Genomic DNA, 20849 nt, shown 5'->3' on the forward strand with positions numbered 1-20849 from the left:
GATGCAAGAGAGCATAGACACTTGCAAAGTGCAGTGCTCCAATAATGAAGGTGCCACCTTGGATGAAGATGATGTTATTATCACTGGGACTCCAAAGCCACTGACCTTTCCTTTTGCAATAACCCATTCCAGGATATTTAATAACCATAAGTTTTCAGGGGTCTAAAGTTTTACATATTAATTCAAATTCAGCACCTCTGGCTGCATGGTGCCCTATAAAAGAATACCAATGGCAAAGAGGTGAAAATGCCACTGCCTAAGATGTCATGTTCATTTGCTACTACAGCCTGGGGGTGTGCGAAGCATTAATCATTCACACCCCATTCTTATTAATCACTCACAAACTCACTGACCTCACTGCCCTTATGCAATCACAGAACATTGCAGCTGTAGGCTGGACCACTGGAGGGAGAAAGACCAGGCAGAATCCGCTTTCTAAAGACACACACAAAAAGTATCTTAAAGACCAACAGATTTATTGTGGCACCAGTTTTTTATTGTGCTTATTTTTTATAATGTTATGTTACTATAAATCTGTTTGTTTTTAATGTGGCACATGACTCTTCGAGAGTTTGTTGCAACAAGCTAGCATTGCTGAAGTTTTTGAAGGATTTCATCTCTTTTGGTGGCCCTTCCTTATCAGAATGTTGCTACATATGTCTCTAAACAGATTTAAACAGGATGTTTCTTTAGATAAGCCATTTTTAAAAGTATACTAAGGGCTACTTACCACATCATACGCAAACATTAAAGCTCAGGATCATGAATACAGGAAATATGTGTGTTGTTTAGACTGATAATAGGCATGGCAACACATAGCTAAAGGTAAAGGTAAAGGATGGTTAAGTCCAGTCAAAGGTGACTATGGGGTTATGGCGCTCATCTCGCTTTCAGACAGCTTTCTGGGTCATGTGGCCAGCATGACTAAGCCACTTCTGGCACAACGGAACACTGTGATGGAAACGAGACTGCACAGAAACATCACTTACCTTCCCAGCACAGTGGTACCTATGTATCTACTTGCACTGGCATGCTTTCGCACTGCTAGGTAGGCAGGAGCTGGGGCAGAGCAATGGGAGCTCACCCCTTTGTGCAGATTCAAACCGCCAACCTTCCGATCGGTAAGCCCAAGAGGCTCAGTGGTTTAGACCACAGCACCACCTGCATACCCTTGCCTGAACATGACCCACACTCAGGAGCACTGCCAGGAGCCTTAACCATCTAGTCACTTCACATTCTTCCCAAGCCTTTTGTAGAAAGTTTGAGCATTGACTGAAATCAGACTAGAAGCACTTTCCATAGTTCCTTATTGGGAAAGCTGTATGCCTAGCAGAACGAAGCTCCAGTGCAAACAGTAGGCTTGATATGCCCACCCAATACAAATTAATAATATAATAGCTAGGCTTCATACTGCCCTTTCCAACTGGTGACTGCAGATCCCTGCCTGGCTCACTCACAAATGAGAAAAGAGAGGCATAGTAATTAGCAATGAATTTCTGCACTGGAGCACACAAGCCAAGCAGACAATCAGCCTCAGGCATACTTGTTTCCGAGCACAGTCACTAAACATAAAATTGGGTCCTTGGGGCTCTGTGGGAAGTGAGTCTGCAATTAGAAGGCACACTGGCCATATCCTCAGCACCACTGTGGGGAGCAAAAATACAAATGGTTCTGAGTTTGTTCCTCATTCTTTAAAGGTGGGTGCAGACTAGGGCTGGGCAAATTGGTCACTTTTGGTTTCTCTCAATTTCTCATTGTTTCAGTCTTAACTTCAGACTTCCACATTGCTGCATTAGCATGCAATTTAAAAACAAAAAGTCCTCGTGAAAATTTATCCCAACACACACACATTTTTTGCAAGCAATTTCTCCCAGTTCATTTTTTTCCTATTTGTTATTTTCACCAATACCTTTATGAACATTTTACCATAGTAAATGCAGTTTTGTATATACTACATGGTTGTAGGACAGCACTGCAAAATCTGGAGAAGTGCAAATTTTGAAGGATGGCTATGTTTCAGAATATGTGAATTAAAGTTCACCTTTAAATGTGAACCAAATTTCTCCCACATCACTAAGTCAGTGCAGCATCTTTCTATGAAAACTGATTCCAGTCATATGTGAATGAGGCACAATTATGTACACATGTGTGCATTAAACCCACACAGAGATAAGATGCTTCTCAGAAGAGGGAAAAAGACTCAGAGTCATCAGCTTTCCTGGAAAGTGCTACAATGGAGCCACAGCTACAAAATGACCGTCTAAGAATCACAAAACTGACAGCTCATGCAGAGATTTGCTTTGCCTATCTAGTTTTAGCACTTTCGCTTTTTAGTGTGACATCGTATACCTCTGATTGTACTTAGCTTCCAAGATGCCGGGTTTCCTTGTTAAACTGTACACAAAAGCCACACATTCCTTGTGGCCTTTTAAACTGTGGGTGGGGGTACTGTTTTTATTTGTTACCATGTTATGTATTTTTGAGCTTTTATACTGTAAACCACCCTGTGACCCTCAAATTAAGGATGGTATAGAAATTTAATAAATAAATAAAATTAAACAAATCACTCTCAAGTCAATCCCTTTCAACTCTACAGGTCAATGATTCTATGAAACCAGCACAAGATTTCAATGTTAGAGTGTTTCTGCACCCTTAAAAATGCAAGTTGATGTGTGTTTGCGGGTGGGGAGAGAGAATAAGCATACAATAAGTTGGTGCTAGCATCATATCTGCCTGGTGCCTCCGAAGTGGAAGCAGTTAGTTGTCTTTCCTGCCCTCACTAAGAAACCATATTTTTCTGGGCAAATTCAAAATGGTCTTCCCCTCTCAGGCATAATCACTTGTCTCCCCCCAAAGAAGGTGTGAGTCACATTCCAGATATAGCTGACAGTTAGCTTAATAAGTCGTTGATGAAGATCAGACTACACCAAGCTTACTGAAATTAACTGAAATTAGCAGCCCTTTGAACAGTAAAGTAACATGCCCCAAGTATAGTATTTGGGCTTTTATCACACATCACCATCACTTCACAAAAACTCTTGACAAGTTTCTGCTGAGTATAATGCGCACTTGCGAACACTCATTTTTGCCCACACAGTTCTTGAACATCCTGGGAGAATGGGTGTTTTAAAGTCTAAAGAAGACAGTGCTATGAAGAGGGAACTTGAAAATATATGTTCAAACTCAAAAGTCATCCGTGTGACCCTTGCAAAGCAAAGTGTCACAACATGACCGCTCCCATTTTATTTTCATTTTGTTTTTTTAATCACCATGTGGAATACTGTAATAAGAAAAGACTTGATGGATGCAACATAATGGGGAGCTGTAGATGCCAAACAAAGGAATACAAGATTCTTTTGATAGCAGACAGCTGCAGTCAATTGAGAGAGCAACTTTTCAGGCTAAAAATAAAGCTGCAAGAGAGAATCTCAAGGGGGAAGAGGGCGGAGACTTTGCAACCTTCCATTTCGACAATGTTCCCTAAAGAGATCCTATAGATGCTCTCTGGAGAGTAACACAAGACACAGCAATTAAGTAATATTACTGTGCAAACTCTATTTCTGAAAATAGTAGCAATCTCCAGAGGTGGATGTAGAATGTTTTTCTCTCAACATTGAGTGACTTTCCCCCCACTCAGCTCATGCCGAGATCCATGTAGGTTTGTGCTATGGAGAATGAACTTTGCCAGGAAGCTGGCTATGGTCTAGCTTGTCATGTTCTATGAGCAAACCAGGACTGGTAAGCCAGGAACAAACCTTGGCTTCTGCTTGTGGTTTGTTTGGAGAGAAGCAAACCAAAAGCCAGAGACTGGATGACAAGCAAGCCCTAGCACCACATCAGCAGGAGGAAGGATGTCACAGGAACTTTTGAACAACATATACCAATATAAACTATGGTTTAATGTGATGCACAAAACAAAAGCTGGAACTCAAAAAACAAAGTGCACCATGAGTAGTTCTTTGTTTCTGGGTGGGCAAGGAAAGTGTGTCAAGGGTAGGGAATCAATTAAAAACAATCTGCATCTTTACGTGTTTGTGAAAAAAGCAGCCTATCTTCCTTGACATGATACTGATTTTGAAGAGTGAAGAAAGTAATAGTTCCTCAAGGTGAGAGAACAAAGAGTTGAAAGGAAAAAAGTTATGTTTCCCTTTGCTTTACAGAAAAATAAATAGATTATGTATAAGCAAGCAAACTGAGCCCTGTGCCAGTTCAACATGATGATATATCAGGGCAAATGTCACACAAATGTGCTACAACTATCTGCCTTCCTCTGCTGCCTTTCTGCAGAATATGGGAGGACAGGTGGGAAAAGAAGAAAAAGTGGTTGGGCCCGCTGGTGAACCTACCAAGTACCGTATTTTTTGCTCTATAAGACTCACTTTTTCCTTCCTAAAAAGTAAGGGGAAATGTGTGTGCGTCTTATGGAGCGATTGCAGGCTGCGCAGCTATCCCAGAAGCCAGAACAGCAAGAGGGATTGCTGCTTTCACTGCGCTTCTGAGATTCAGAATATTTTTTTTCCTTGTTTTCCTCCTCCAAAAACTAGGTGCATCTTGTGGTCTGGTGCATCTTAAAGGTAAAGGTTAAAGGTACCCCTGCCCATACGGGCCAGTCGTGACCGACTCTGGGGTTGTGTGCTCTTCTCACTTAAGTGGCCGGGAGCCAGCGCTGTCCGAAGACACTTCCGGGTCACGTGGCAAGTGTGACGAAGCTGCTCTGGCGAGCCAGCACCAGCGCAGCGCACGGAAACGCTATAAAGCGGTACCTATTTATCTACTTGCACTTAGGGGTGCTTTTGAACTGCTAGGTGGGCAGGAGCTGGGACCGAACGACGGGAGCTCACCCCGCCGCGGGGATTCAAACCACCGACCATACGATCGGCAAGTCCTAGGCACTGAGGTTTTACCCACAGCGCCACCCGCGTCCCGCGTTTCCTCCTCCAAAAACTAGGTGCGTCTTGTGGTCTGGTGCATCTTATAGAGCGAAAAATAAGGTACTTCTTTGAAGTGGAATTCTTAAAAAGACAGAAGACTGTGCCACTGCCATGTAAGCACATGGATTAGTCTTTCATAGGGCCATGAATGATGAAAAACTGCCAAGAATGTTCAAACACAACAAAACAATTCCTTGAATCCACAGCTTAGAGAGCCCTGCAAACATGGGCATGAGATAGTCTGAAAACAAGAAGCCAGAATGCTTTAAGCACTAAGAAGCATTTAAAAGCTCAGCTTTTTAAAGACAGAGCATACTTGAGGTCATACATAGATAGAAAAGGGAAATAGATCTTTAGAGAAAACAGAACTACTTTTGAATTTATAAGGTCAAGATTAGGTAAGATTAGAAAATTGATACCTGTACAATGACATGCTTCCAAGCAAAAAGGATATTAGGAAGAATATGTTGGAACTGCATGGGTTATGTTTGTATATGTGTGTGTAAACATTTAACATGTAACACTCTGTCTGAGATCTGAAGTGGTATAGTACAGTAGCAGATACATCGTGCAAAATTGCTGATTATGTGCTTCAGTGTTTGGGATGAGGTTAAGATTATGGGGGGGGGGGGTTAGAATGTAAAATGTTCCATGAAATTAGAAAACTTTACAACTCCTTTCAATTTCTTCACTAAAGTCAGCCACCCAAACTTTGAAGAGCCAAAAACACAAACTGTGCCATTAGAATATACAATGGGAAACAGAACAAAATGTTAATAAGGGATATTAAAGGAAATAAACATGATGTGTTCTTTAGCCCTTCTTGGGATCCAGGTGTACTTCAAACCTTCATCCATTTAATGAGAGAGTAGGGATGTGAGATCACAACCAAGGGCAGTCGCTGAATTGCAATGACAGCAATTCAGAAATCAACACATGGTCTTTTGAATAAGGAAAGTGCTTCTGTAGGAACTCAGCTCTGTAATTTCAAAATCTGTTATTTCATCAATACTGTTATTTTGGAGATTTTAGGTCATGCTTAAACAGCTACCGGAGAAATATCTGTGATTAGGGTTGTTTTATTTTATTCTAGCTAGGGTGGACAGATTTTTCCCTAGCTTATTTTCTTAAGTCTTTCACAGTTTGGCAGTGGCTTGTGTTCCATTCCATCCATTCTCTGATTTTCTTCATGAGAATTTCTGTAATTGATTTCAAAATAAGCTTCTATTCATTCAGTGAACCTTTCCCTCACAGGTAAGCTATGCACATGACTGACTGTGCACATTAAAAACCACCCCTTTATTATTGAATGGAAAGCACAGTAGTTTAAAACTAAGCTCTTTTACCGTCTTTAAAAATTCCCAGATGAGAAATGCAAATGAAGGGAAAACAGATTGCCTGGAAGGAATGTAATTAATTTGAGGAAAATGCCAGGCCGGTTTCATAAGTTTCACCCCAATCCAGATAAGTAGAGCCACATCTTGAATGTGCATCCAAGAGTGGCTATAGATTTTAAAGCACTGAACAATGCCTGCCTGTTAACTTCAGCTTAATGGAGCCTCCAGCTAATCTATCAAGTGCTTTAACTAAAAGAAATGGTGCTGCATCGTGCACATAATTGCATGATTAAACAGAAGTGTGAGAAACTGTGTGGAAATTTTGTCATTCTTTACATGTTTAAAGATATGGAAATCACATGGGATGGTCTTGTGTTCCGTACTGGAACAGAATAGCTAGTTTTCTGCAGTCAGGGTCAGGAGTGTCTTAAGCATATACAGCACCGGGGTGCAAAGATCTGCCCAACACCCCCCCAGGTTGCCCAGAGTTGTCAACCTTTTTTTAGGGGGGGCAAGTTTTTGACCTTTTTTAAGGGCAGGCCAGCAAGGCGCGCATGGCAGAGCTGGCCTAGCTGGCCACCTCACCAACAGTGGAGGAGTCTGAGGTGGCGGCAGCAGAAGCATAGCAAGGCCAGGGCCAGGCACCTGGGGAGGGGGCAAGCAGAGCCCAGCACAACAACAGTTGAGCCCGAGGCGGTGCCGGCGGTGACTGAGTGAAGCCGGGTGCCTCGTGTGAGCAGCATGCACTCACTGGGTCTCTCAACGGCCCACCAATCCCAGTCGCGCAAGAGGGTGGAGCCGGCCGGCTGCCTCAGCACCTCAATTGCCTGCAGTAGAAGAGCTGAGGTGCTCTGAAGGGCTCTGCTGTGCCCGGCAGCGGCTGTCGGCTCTTCCCAATTCCCAAACTCCAAATCTCAGCCCCAGACTCATGGCCTGGCACCCCTGAGAGCCCAGCACCCGGGGCCCCTGCTCCCCTAGCGCCTATGGGTAAGACGGCCCTGGTCAGGGTCAAAATATGAAACCAGCCATCCTTTTCTAGCATTAACGTCTTCACTGTCCATGTGATCTATTTTACCTTACATGAATTAACCTTTAATGCACGAAGTGAGAGAGAGTGCATTTTACTGTGCACAATGGTTTATGTGCTTGGCTTACCTGCAAAATCAGGAGGAAATTGACAGAAATTAATGACAGAAGAGATCAAGCTGTATTCTTGGAAATCCAGACTGAAGGAATGGTGAAAATGGAACTCATCACTGTGGATCTATGACCAGGCCCAGATAATTTATAGACCCCAAGATGGAATTTAGAGGAAAGGAATTTCAAAAGCATCTTAATTTGAGCCAGCATGCTGCAGAGGACTAAGTGTCAGACTACAATGGTTCCAAACCACAAGGCTAACTGGATGGCCTTGGACCAGTCCCATCTCTCAGCCTTACCTACCTCAAATAGTTGTTATGTGTAGGGTGGAGGTGGAGGTGGAGTACAACATATGCCACCTTGAATTCCATGAGAAGAAAGAGTTTTATGAATGCAATCATTAATAAAATGAATGAATGGCTAACAGTTAGAAATGCAAGAGGAGATGTGCAAAGGTGGCTCCAAGGGTAGAGATGAATGGTTATACAAAGACAGATAGATAATCTGCACAAAACATTCTTACATCCTAAAGAATAAAAATGGATAGAATCAAATACAAAAATAGAACTGGAGCCCTTCTGATGCAGCAATGTAACCTGCAATTCTGTCGGCATTTTAAAAGAGTGTTTTTGCAATCATTATTTGTCTGTTCTAAAATTAGCAATAATCACAACTTCCCAAGAGGATCTGTAAGCCCAAGAAGATTGGCAAACTATGGATTTAATTCTTGCACTTCTTTAAAGGTCACAGGACACATAGCAATGGATTAAGGGCATTACTGAACACGATACACATCCTGTGCAGCTTCACTGAAGCAAGGATGTGACACAGCTGTTGGACCAGTTCACTTTTAAGTCAGTTCCACGAACTAATTTGACAATTTATAGCACAGAATGTTGAAACATGGGGAAGGGGTGGGAGTGACTTTATCACTGTAGTTCTATATAGTATTTCACAGTTTTCCTCAGTCTAGCCTCAAGGAAACCTAACACCTTTCTCTGAAAGATAAACTAGATGTATGCATAAGAAGTGCACATCATAGTTCCAGCAAAATATCCTAAATCTCTTAGCAGTGTGTATATGAACATACATGACTGCTGGCTGCACACATGTGAGTCCAGGTTCACATTTGTAACATGCCAAAGTATGGGCTAGCCCACATAAGCTCATGCCTAAATACAACTGTTAGGCTGCAGTTCTATAAAGGATTGCTCTAATCTTGTTGTTTTTGCATATATATATATATATATATATATATATATATATATATATATGCTTTCGTAGAATTTTGCAGATTCCAAATTGCTCTTTAACATGGAACATCACCACAAGAGAATAATCATGGAAGCCATCGAGATAGAGAAACACCCTCACAACATGAACAAGCGTGACGACACATCCCGCTTGCCAGACATCTGGAAATTAGCCCTCCCCACAAAAACTGACACCAGATCCAGAGGCACACAGAACGCCATCACCAATCAACCACACCAGACCCAAACCCAGACCCTCTCCACAGATAAATTACAGACACCATCCAGTAGCCAAACCATGGTGGCACCTCCGGATGCTGCACCCCCCTGCAATCCCTACACAGATCTGGCTGACACAGGCCACAAAACCACAGCTCGCCCCTATACACGAAGCCAAGCCAGAGCACAACTAAGTGCAGTACAGCCATCTTCTCAGAAAAACTCTTCACAAAGTTCAAGAGGTCAAGACACAAAGACTTTAGCAACTAATCCACACCTAATGACCCACCTAAGTGGTACTCAGGATATCACTCAAGAAATCACTCAAGATATCCCTCAAGTAATTAAGGAACAAAAGAAGAAAAGGCACACTAGCCTGGGAACTTCCTCTCTGCCCAGAACATTGGAGGCTATACACCACACCCCCTCAACAGTATTTATAGGAACTCAAACACTGAGATCCTGCTCTGTTCCAGTAACAAGAAGCCGAAAGCACCAGCCTGAAGATGACGAGTGAGACCTCGTCGAAACGTCGCCTAGACACCCCAACTTTTACACGGGAAGACACCCGAGGACACCAAAACCTGCATATATATATATATATATATATATATATATATATATATATATATCCATAAATTGTCAACATCCTACACACGAGTAGGAACCTGGCAGAGACACATGCCCAGCTGGCATGTTCTTTCCCTCCTGGACAGTTGTTCATGAGCTTCAAAAGCTTTCTTCAGCCCGAACATCACAGCGACTGATACCAAGAGGCATCAGCACACTTAAGGATTCTGCAGAGTATTGCCGGTTCACGTGACAGACTCAGTAGCACAACTTTTTGGCTTAACTACGTTTATTTACATATACAGTGGTACCTCGGGTTAAGTACTTAATTCATTCCGGAGGTCTGTTCTTAACCTGAAACTGTTCTTAACCTGAAGCACCACTTTAGCTAATGGGGCCTCCTGCTGCTGCCACGCGGCCAGAGCACGATTTCTGTTCTCATCCTGAAGCAAAGTTCTTAACCTGAAGCACTATTTCTGGGTTAGCGGAGTCTGTAACCTGAAGCGTATGTAACCTGAAGCGTATGTAACCCGAGGTACCACTGTAATACACTCAGAGCATCTTAACTCAGCTCCTTCCTCTTCAGCATCAAACAGCAAAGATAAAGAACAAAGGAACAAACGCCCTATATCACGGAAGCACAGCCATATAAACATCCTGTCTCTGTCACTTCCCACTATGTGGAATGAAAACATACACTGTCATGTGATAAAAAACAATCCCATGACTGCAAGCACGGGGCAAGAATCCTAACATACACACACACACACGGTTTGTCTTGCAACCTGGGTGGAATCTACACCCATATAAAAAACATTCTGAAAATGCTTTTTAAAGCGTTTTTTTTTTTTTTAAAAAAAAAGACATTGAATTTTCTATTAGGCTCACCATCACCATCTAGTGTCATGTTGTATATATTACACTTTAAACATTTTGTTTGCAGCTGTATAGCTGAGTCCCTGGTTCCCAGTTTGTATGCCAGTGAGTGACTTCCCCCAATATAGATACAGGTCTGCTGCCCAAAAGACCCCTCATGTTTCCCTAGCCCTTTCCCAAGCAGCTTCCTTGTATGCTATCATCCCTAATCGCCACCCAACACCTTTTTATGAGGTTGTTTTTTCCTCTTTCACAGCAACATCTCTGAGCCTGTGTTATTTTTGCTAATACTTGGCTCAGACAAAACAGTGTCTCATCGCTCAGCAAGAGGTCCTGTATTTAGCTCTCATTGCCAGACATCTCTGAGATGTAAGCAGCATCTCTGCTAAGCACAGCTCAGCTACAAGAGACAGGCTGAAAATAGGGCAAGGCCACGTGTTACCCCAAACAATACACTTTGCATGCACAGTGTTGCCACTGACAAATCAGAAAGCCATCTGCGGTGCCTACCTGTGACTTTCCCCAAGGTCAGAGATTTGATGGCTCTGAAATCAGCCTCCGAGGAAAAGTTGTGCTTGACTTTGAGAACCTGGTCAATCTGAAAGGGAGGGGATCAATAAAAGTGATTCCATTATTACAGCACACAGAGAGACCTCTGATGAATCTATAGCACTAGCTCTGCTGCCGGAACACAAGTAATATCTGTCTCTGCTGGGCATCAGTTTCCAGGGACAGCAAAATAAATGCACCTTAATTCTACAGGAAAAGCTAAAAGGCATGACAAGGTGTCTTTACAGCAGGGTTTTCGAGAGAACTTCCCTGCGGGAATCTGTGTATAATATCTGACAAGTGGTTTCACCCCTGCAGAGAACTCAGAATGATTAATCTCTGATTGCAACGAGAACAACAAAAAGCATTTTGGGTAGAAGTTTCTCATCCAGCTTTAGCCCCATTGGGGGAAAGGTATAAAGATGGATATAAGATTGAAATGTGACATGAAGCTTTGTCTGTAAGTTCAGAAAAAAAGCTGGCCCATCTAGTGTATAACATTAACTTTGTTTACACTGATATGAGCCCAGTGGTGAGATGGATGAGAATGTGGAACTTGACTCAAAAATCTTCAAAAGGGTTTCTTTCTAGTGCCTATGATATGATTTTATAAACAGCAAAACTGGATCAACCCAACACAGGGTTCCCCTGAAGCAAACTTTCCAAATTTTTGACAACAACAAGACTTTAAGAGCAGCTCACCGGCTCATAGGACTTCCCTCCATCTGGCATTTTTATAATTCATTTGCCAGGTGGCTTTGAGAAGCTGCAGATCAGCTGTCTTGTGGCTGGATTACACCACAATGAATGTTTCATAGAACAGCAGCCCATATATACAAGAAAATAAAGACATACACAATACATATTCTGCCAGAATTCAGATCTTCATTACAGTTCATCAGTCTTCCCTTTTGTTTATATCCAAACAAGGAATCATTATAACAACAGCTCACAATTAGTTTTGCTAATTACAAATTCTCTGATTTGCAGTCAAGGGAACTAAAGCACAAGCATTGTATTTTGAGGAAGTGTGTTCAAAGGTTCTTAGCACAAATCTGAACAGAACCCATATCTATTGAATTGTGCTTATTCTCTGAGCCCAGGATTCTTCAAATGCAATGTGAACCTTCTTACAGAGGTAGGAATAGCTCATCAGAGGGGTAAACTCGTTTCTGATTTCCCTACTCTGCCCACAACTTCTGTAGGATTTAAATGAGCCACAAAGCTAATTGTTCCTACCTTTCCTATATTTGGGCGCATCTATCTACTCTGATCCATGATATGGGGTGTTTGTTTCTTCCTGAATGTTTTGCTTAACCTTCTTTTGGGTCTCTCCTGTATCTGTAATCAAGCCATGCACAACGTAGTCCTGCACAAACTTGGGCAAGAGCTCAGTAGCCCTTGCCCTAGTTATACTTCAAATCATGTCCATTCCTTCTTATGAAGAAGCTGGAAAACACATTTAATGTATTATGTTTCATCAAGTTTGACAGGTGAGGGAGGAAAAGAGAAAGAAAGAAAGTTGCAATCCTTCCCCCAACTCCACTTTCCTTTCTCTCCATCTTCAACCTCCATTCCATCACTGATGCTATTGCCTCATAAACAGCAAGAGAGAGGCTTGGCCTTCTTCAAAGAGGTCCTTGCCATCTGCTCTCAACCTTTTTATTTTAGAAGGAGAGGGAATGTACTGGAGCTCTCATTAGGAGAGGGAGGAGGTGCAGTTAGCCTCTCTTCCACAGGATACATGTTGGTGGTGACCAGGTCACCCATTATCTTAGGGAGGGACAGGATTTGCCCTTACAAATGAACATCTCCCTCTGTTGGAATGATTGACAGTAGCCCTCTTCAGGTTCCCCACCCCACCCCACCCTGCATGGGTGGTCCCAACCTCTCTCTCATGTCACTGCCACCTGTCCTGTAGTCCAGGTGACCACGCTACACATGCTGAAACAACTTTGCTGAATCTTTTAAGTCAGTGTCCTAGAACCTCATAGAACCCTCTCTACACTGTCTTGGTTCCCACAGAAGAAAGTTGGGGTATGAATGAATGAAATAAACAGAGAAACAACAACAAAATCTCCCCTGTTCATACTATAGTGTGACAGAATGATGAGACTTAATGTTGAGAATTTGCTTTTTAGAAACACGGACAGATTGCCATCAATTATGCTCCTCCTTTCCCCACTGAGGACAGTGAAACTGCAGGAAGATGGTGGATTGTAAAATATGGTGGGCAAATTTGGATACCTGAATAGTCAGCTCTCTTCCATCTCTATTTAGCTTCACATGGTGTAGCTCTCGGTTAGCAAAGTTTCCAGAATCAATAGTGAATATAAGGGATCTGTCCTTACTCAGTCTGTATCGGACTTGCAAGCTTCCTTAAAGAAGAAGAAGAAAAAAGGCAGGGAGAGAAAGATTTTGATCTTAAAAAGCATCCATGACTAAAACCATTCAACAAATTGCTATGAGGAAGCACAGAATAAATACAGACCACAGAAAGCTCCTGTGGAGAAAAAGGGACATTGGGCAAGAAGAAATAAGGTAATTTGTGCACCAGTCATAGAGCTGCAGGTCTTGAAGGCTTCCGATGGAACTTCTACCAAACACTCCCTTCAATAGAACCAAAGAGTTGGAAGTCTGAAATAAAACCTTTAAATCAAGAATCCTCACAGATTCTAAGTAGTTCAAGCATCTGCATAATGGTGTGCTACAGGGAATGTCCTGGCAAGGGTGTGGGTTGAATTTATCTGCATGAATTTGGTACTCATGAGATGCCTTCACTGCAAGCCAAACTCAGAAGTCAGGCCATGTATACCATGGCATCACTTCACCTACTTTGAGAAGGTTTGCAAATGATCAATGGACAAGATCAAAACCACACCAGCAGGCACAGATTACCCTATCTAACATTTCCTTTACAGCACCTCTGATCTGCTTTGAAAGGTCCCTCAATCTTCCAGAGCTTACCCATCTCCTGGATCCAGTTCCACCCCTCAGAAAACAGTGGGATAGACATGTGAGTAAACACCTATAGAGTTGTGGTGTTAAAGTATGAATGAAACCAAATAAATCCTGCAGCTCCTGGAATCCTGTGACTTTCAACGTTGCAATAAACCAAGTCAGCTTGCCGTGGCCAAATTTATACTTTTGGTTCATTATGTTGTACAAAGCTACAATCCCATTTAAACCATCATGATAAAGATGATCCTTTTAGCTATCTTAGAACAATTCAGTATGCACTTAGAGGGGGAAAACTTGCAGAATTTAATTGTTTCATTTAAATACGAGACAGAAAGAGAAATGCATACACAAGGACTCTTTTGTGTATTCTTGGATTTAGATTTTCTAGTTGATTTGAGTTCTATGCCACATTATGCCTCCAATAAGTGTATGTGCGCAATCTATTTTATTTTAATTTCTGTATAATTTCTGTCTCATAATTGTAATTAAAGCAATCACCAAATTATGGTTCTGGGAGCTTTATTACAGTCATGGGTTGCTTTGTCATCCTGTCTTTGGCTTTGTATATCAGCACACATGCAAGACACGGGATATTGCTTAAGCTATGTCTTGCTGCCAAGTTATTACCAAGCCAATTTCAGAAAATCGCTACCAGCTTATTTTGTAGCTCTACTAATTAAATATGAAATCAAGAAGTGTATTTCAAGATCATCAAAGCAGGGCTGGGCAAGTAGCTGCCTAGTGGCTGATTCTGACCTGCACAGCTTTTTAATCCGACTATGGGGATGTTCTACTCTCTTGCTTCAGCTATATGAAGGTGCTGGCCTGGGGTCTGAAGGCAGGGAAGAGCTGGATGGAGGCTAGTAAGCTGAGGCTGAATCCTGATAAGATGGAAGTGCTGTGGGTGGGCAGTTCCCATGTTTGGGAAGTAAATGTGCAACCTTTACTGGGAGAGGGTGAACAGGTGTATAGGTAAAGGTAAAGGTACCCCTGCCTGTTCGGGCCAGTCTTGCCAGACTCTAGGGTTGTGCGCTCATCTCACTCTATAGGCGCTGTCCGCAGACACTTCCGGGTCACATGGCCAGCATGACAAGCTGCATCTGGCGAGCCAGCGCAGCACACGGAACGCCGTTTACCTTCCCGCTGGTAAGCGGTCCCTATTTATCTACTTGCACCCGGAGGTGCTTTCGAACTGCTAGGTTGGCAGGCGCTGGGACCGAAAGACGGGAGTGCACCCCGCCGCGGGGATTCGAACCTCCGAGCATGTGATCGGCAAGTCCTAGGCACTGAGGCTTTACCCACAGCGCCACTGGAAGTACTCATGGATTCCAACTTATGGCCAGGAGTACTTAGGCCCAGTTTAGACTGATTAGACAGCTAGAACTCTTCCTAAGATTGGCATGACCTGGGCTGGGTTGTGCATGCTGTGGTGACCTCCCATCTGGACTACTGCAATATGCTGTGTGTGGGGCTGCCCTTGAAGATGGTTTGGAGGCTGCTGCAGTGCTGAATGCAGCTGCTCGTCTGGTAAGTGGGGCTGCCTGATAGGACCATGTGCCACCTGTCCAGAAAGCACTGCACTGGTTGCCAGTGAGCTACTGGGGCAAATTCAAGGTGCTAGTGTCTAGAACCTTAAACAGCTCGTAACCCAACTGCCTAAAAGTGGTTTTCCCAGTATCGACCACTTTGGACCTGCAATCAGCAAGTGTTGCCTTGTTGGTGTTGGATTATAGCAAATACTTGAAAGTCACAATAAAATTCCACTAACAGCAAATACAAAAATATATGGGGAGCTTAGAAGTGAGCAGTAGACCTGATGCATACAGAAATGCATTCCCTCCAGTGAACTGAGCTAGGGAAACACATGCAGGAAATTTGTTTGTCTCTCTCTTATGGTCAGGTAGAAACTGGGCCTGATAGAGCATAGGAGATTGAAAGGTGCCACATACCTAAGTTTTAGAGGGCCAAATTACCTGCTGGTCGGGGGTGGAAATACTTTATATGCCATCTCAGCACTCCAGTGCACAAACGTCAGATACTTTAGCAGCTTATTAAAAGAGTGACCACACTTTCTCATCACATCATCACACATGTGTGAGTGATGATTAAAGAGGAGAAAATAATTAGTGGAGGTGTTGATTGAAGGAGGAAAGATAACATTAGTAAGGTAATTATTAACACTGCATACTCCATATGTGCCATTAAAAATATGCATGACAAGTTTTTTGTGATGATTTATTGTGGACAGGAATACAGAGAGAGAAAATGTTTGCTGTGTTAACACTAGATCATGTCCTGATGGACACAACCAGTTATTACCAGTGCCATTCAGCATGCATTATGTTCCTGGGTGACCACTGAGGTCTCGTACTACAGCATCGTTCCTTTATAGCTTGGATATTTTAAAAAGGTCTGCCTCTTTCTGTGAGAACAGCTGGTTGAAAAATCTGCTCCTTAATTAGCCGCCCATTCCCTGGGGTCTCATGATCTGTAAATTTGCTCTTCAGAGAGTGTAGCAGCTACTACTGTGGAATAATGGGACCAATCTTCTGCTTTATTTTTGCAGAACTATACTCAAAGCAAATTAGGATGATAGTTTGTTGTAGTGAGAGTTTGTTTTGTTTTGTTTTGTTTTTTGAAGCTCAGGGCAGATTCAGAAAACCCAATGCAATTTGAGATTATGGATAGGAGAGCTGTACTTCTGGGCACATGTATTTCACACACGTTCCTAACCAGCCAAGCCCAAGCCCTCCCTGAAGTTTAGGTTTGGTTTATCATAGACTTTTTGCATTAGCTCCCCCTGCTGCAGTCCTTCCCTTACTCACGCAAACTTAGCACTGGTTATTAAGGAGTCTGTAATCTTGGGAAACTTCATTTTCCAAGGATGTTAGTGTCCAAGATGCTGTTCTGAACATGCTTACAGCACCCTGGGTATGAGGATAACTGGCAATGTAGTTTCCTAGGGCTTCCAGAACCTTCTTTTCCTTCGGGAAAGTATTTGTCCTAGAGGTACTGGTATATGGAATGCTGTGGCAGCACTGCTCTTGGAAATAATGGAGGCCTCAACACTAACCTTCCTCATTGCAGCCGTGACTCCCAGGGAAATTTGGGAAAAGGGGAAGAAGTAATGTTGGGATCAGGGACTTTAGAAAAGTTGTTGAGGACACATGATGAACATTGGGAGAGGGTACTTGGATGCCGCTGTGTCTTGTTCTTGATGAGGCCCATCATTTGGAATGTGATTGGTTATACAGTACAGTGGTACCTCGGGTTACATATGCTTCAGGTTACAGACTCCGTTAACCCAGAAATATTACCTTGGGTTAAGAACTTTGCTTCAGGATGAGAACAGAAATCGTGCTCCGGCACTATGGCGGCAGCAGGAGGCCTCATTAGCTAAAGTGGTCTTCAGGTTAAGAACAGTTTCAGGTTGAGAACAGACCTCCGGAACGAATTAAGTACTTAACCGAGGTACCACTGTAATACATTTTATTTATTGGGGGTGTGCAGTGAGAAAGGAAATGGTTTGTTTTAGATGTCACCTGTAACTAGCTAGCAGTAAGTCTATTGTCTTACTGGAGCAAAAGTCTTTCAAAGCTTGAGAAGAGGGACAATGATAAGTGGTTATGATCCCAGATGTCTAGGAGGGCGTATGTGATACACTATATAAAATTAACTCTGAAACAATGGTTTGGCCACTGATAAGGCCTAATGCCATTGCTTTGGGTTTTGATTTTGAGCAGGTGGGGGTCAAATTTGTCACCTCAATTAGAATGCATTGTGCTAATCAGCCTTGAATGCTGTGATGGTCTGCTATGGTTCTCAACCTAGACACACATACCACTTCCCAAATGTTGTAGTTCCAAGTTTAGTCTTTTGGTCTTGTTTGTCAAAATTCTTCTCTGTGTTTCTGTTTATTCTGTATCTGTTTTTCTGTGTATTCCTTCTACCTCTCTTTTACATTTTAAAGACTACGAACCATTCAGGTTCATAGTCAAGCTCATTTGTATGAATGAACGCAGGAATACTAAATCATGCTTAGTTGATGTGACTGGAAAGAAGAGGACGAGGAAGAGGAAGAGGAAGAGGAAGAGGAAGAGGAAGAGGAAGAGGAAGAGGAAGAATTAATCTGGAGCACAAGGATATGATTTTGTTGTGTATGATATTTAGAAGTAATTCATTACTTTAAAAAAGTAAAAAGAAAAATAAGTTTTATTTAAGCGCAAGGCTTGCTTGTCATCCTGGATCTGCACACCAAACTTTTACAAATCTCGCCACAAACATGCTTCGGAAACAGCTTTTAATAGTCTCTGAACATGCACAACCAAGATAAATTAATATGGATGAGCTACCTCCTATATGCCTTAATTACTTTAGTTAAGCACACAATCAGGACCACTGCAAAAACTATCAGAGTGGACTCTTTGCTTTACCCACACTTTAAAAGTAACACATTATGTGTCACAAAAATCAGTGTCCTGGCTGGGCTGCCAGGATTCAGTATACAGATTAGTCACAAAACACTAGAATTGCTTTTTCCTTTCTCTCTCTAATTCAAGCAGAGCCTCGTGGCTGCTGGGTTTGGTTCTCTTGAGCATCTATTGGCCTTTCACCAGCTGTGTGTGGGGGCTTGTGTGTGTGTGTGTGTGTGTGTGTGTGTGTATGGGGGCCTCTAGGAATTCAGCTAATGAAGAAGGCACCTTTCAGCTCTTTCCCATCATCTGTACAGCAGCAGATACAGATATCTGCCAAGCAGCATCCTTGACTGAGACTTGGCCTGCTTCGCCCCCAACTTGCATACTCAGGGATTCAGGCTGCTAGCTACTAAAATTAGAGATGCTCCAAGAGATTTAGGCACACTCTTCTTAGCTTTGGATTTTACACGTTTTTCACGGGTTCCCACTTTAATCCTTAGAAGTTTTTAATATTAGCAGCAGCAGTTGAACATTACAATAAATATCAGGTCTAATGAGAGTCAGCAAATAAACAGTAATTTCATCATGCACTCTGGGCCAGTGCAAGGCAGGCATAATGTCCCTGATTATAATCAGGAGCATATTACAGAAACCAAAAGCTTTCTTTTCCCACCTGGGGTGAACATGTGAAAAAGCAGAAACACTTCTCTTGCACCTTTTAATAGTTGTAGATTGACATGCAATTTAGTGTAAATGGTCATGCAACTACCAGTTAGCTCAACTGGTTACAGCATGGTGCTGATAATGCCAAGGTCACATGTTCCTTCATTGTACGGGGTTGGTCTCAGGGTCCCCCCTTCCAGCTCTATGATTCTGTTATACATGCAGCAGCCCTGTTCTCTTTTCATCTGGCCCCTCTGCTCCTGCTCTTTCCCTTTTATAGTACCCTAACAATGTTTATGGGACGCGGGTGGCGCTGTGGGTTAAACCACAGAGCCTAGGACTTGCTGATCAGAAGGTTGGTGGTTCGAATTCCCATGACAGGGTGAGCTCCCGTTGCTCGGTCCCTGCTCCTGCCAACCTAGCAGTTTGAAAGCACGTCAAAGTGCAAGTAGATAAATAGGTACCACTCTGGTGGGCAGGTAAACGGTGTTTCCGTGCGCTGCTCTGGTTCACCAGAAGCGGCTTAGTCATGCTGGCCACATGACCCAGAAGCTGTACGCTGGCTCCCTCAGCCAATAAAGCGAGATGAGCGCCGCAACTCTAGAGTCAGTCACGACTGGACCTAATGGTCAGGGGTCCCTTTACCTTTAACAATTTTTATGATCATAGTCCTGTAATCACAACGAATCTCAATAAATTTTTGAGTAGACAGGTATATGTTTGCACTGCATGTGTTTTATATTATCTACAATATTATATTTTTGTAGATTTTGTAGAAATGTAGATTTTGTAGATTTTGTAGAAATTATTGTAGATAATTTATATTATCTACAATCAGTGTTTGAAATCAGAAGTTGTAGCTAACTGAAAACTCCGATTAAGCGGGGACTCTGGTTAGCTGTAAATAATTTTTAATCACTGTTTTGGAGGGTGAAGAAACACATTCTCATGCTCCAGTCACAGCACTGCTCAGAGGGATCCATCCAGATCTCTGGTTGTTATGCACAGCTAATAACACATGAACAGAACCAGATCATGACTAATATTCAGCAATATTTCCCATGGCCAGTGCAGATCTTTAAGGAGTCTTGGCTTTAGCTAATAAGCAGTTGTCTCAATGTATTGGCCCTCATCCAAAGACTTATTAGCAGCAAGTGTATGTGTGTACTACAGTGCGCTCAGAGAACAAATAAGGATATACATTCCTATCCAAAGATTGATGGGGCTGGGAATGTGATCTTTTAACTTCTCTATTCAATATTTTTAATTGCATTTAAATATAGGTAGTTATGCAACTGGAGCTTTCAGAAAGAGGTGAAATATATTTGAACAAGTAAATAAAATTGTGGAGATCTAATTAAAATGGCAAGAGGGAAAGTGATGCAGCGTACACATTTTAATCTATGCATGTTTGTGTGTGTGTTTATGTGAGTGTGCCAATATTTATTTTAAAATGACTCCCCCCCCCCCAACCTCCTTTTCAAATTAATAGAGATTATTATCTCATTTGGGGCTTTGGCTATGTTCATTGGAAGAACATTTATTTAAATGCCTCCAGTACTTGCTTAAGTTCAAGTTTTCATAGAATCATAGAATTGTAGAGTTGAAAGGGACCATGAGGATCCCTTGCAATGCCAGAATATGCAGCTGTCCCACACAGGGATCAAAGCTGCAATCTTAATGCTATCTATGCAGTATTTTTACAGGATGGGTCACACTTTGGTCGTGCTTGCTTCAACTGCACACGAAAATGGGAGTTTCATGTTTGGACTGCAAACACTGCTGACAACCTAATGAGATGACACAGGATGCTTAGTCTGACAGAGGGACTATAGTTTGCAGGGCTGTACTGGGAAATCTCAGCCTTAACCTCCTTCTCCCATTTCTTTCTCTCTCCAAACACTCTGTGCTCACTCTCTCCACTGCTTATTCTCT

The 20849-nt window shown here is 42.5% G+C and overlaps 1 protein-coding gene across 2 annotated transcripts in view; it reads right to left on the reverse strand.

Moving 5' to 3' along the window:
- Window positions 1-20849, reverse strand: part of CNTNAP5 (contactin associated protein family member 5) — a 302323-nt gene that overhangs the window by 12481 nt on the left and 268993 nt on the right. For both annotated transcript variants that reach the window (XM_081885529.1, XM_081885528.1), the window contains 2 exons: window positions 13123-13253; window positions 10837-10924 (listed from right to left, as the gene is read on the reverse strand). In XM_081885529.1, the coding sequence (XP_081741655.1) occupies window positions 10837-10924; window positions 13123-13253 (219 nt within the window). The remainder of the gene's footprint in view (window positions 1-10836; window positions 10925-13122; window positions 13254-20849) is intronic.

The sequence above is a fragment of the Podarcis melisellensis genome (assembly GCF_964234715.1).
Source record: "Podarcis melisellensis genome assembly, chromosome: 1".
NCBI lineage: Eukaryota > Metazoa > Chordata > Lepidosauria > Squamata > Lacertidae > Podarcis > Podarcis melisellensis.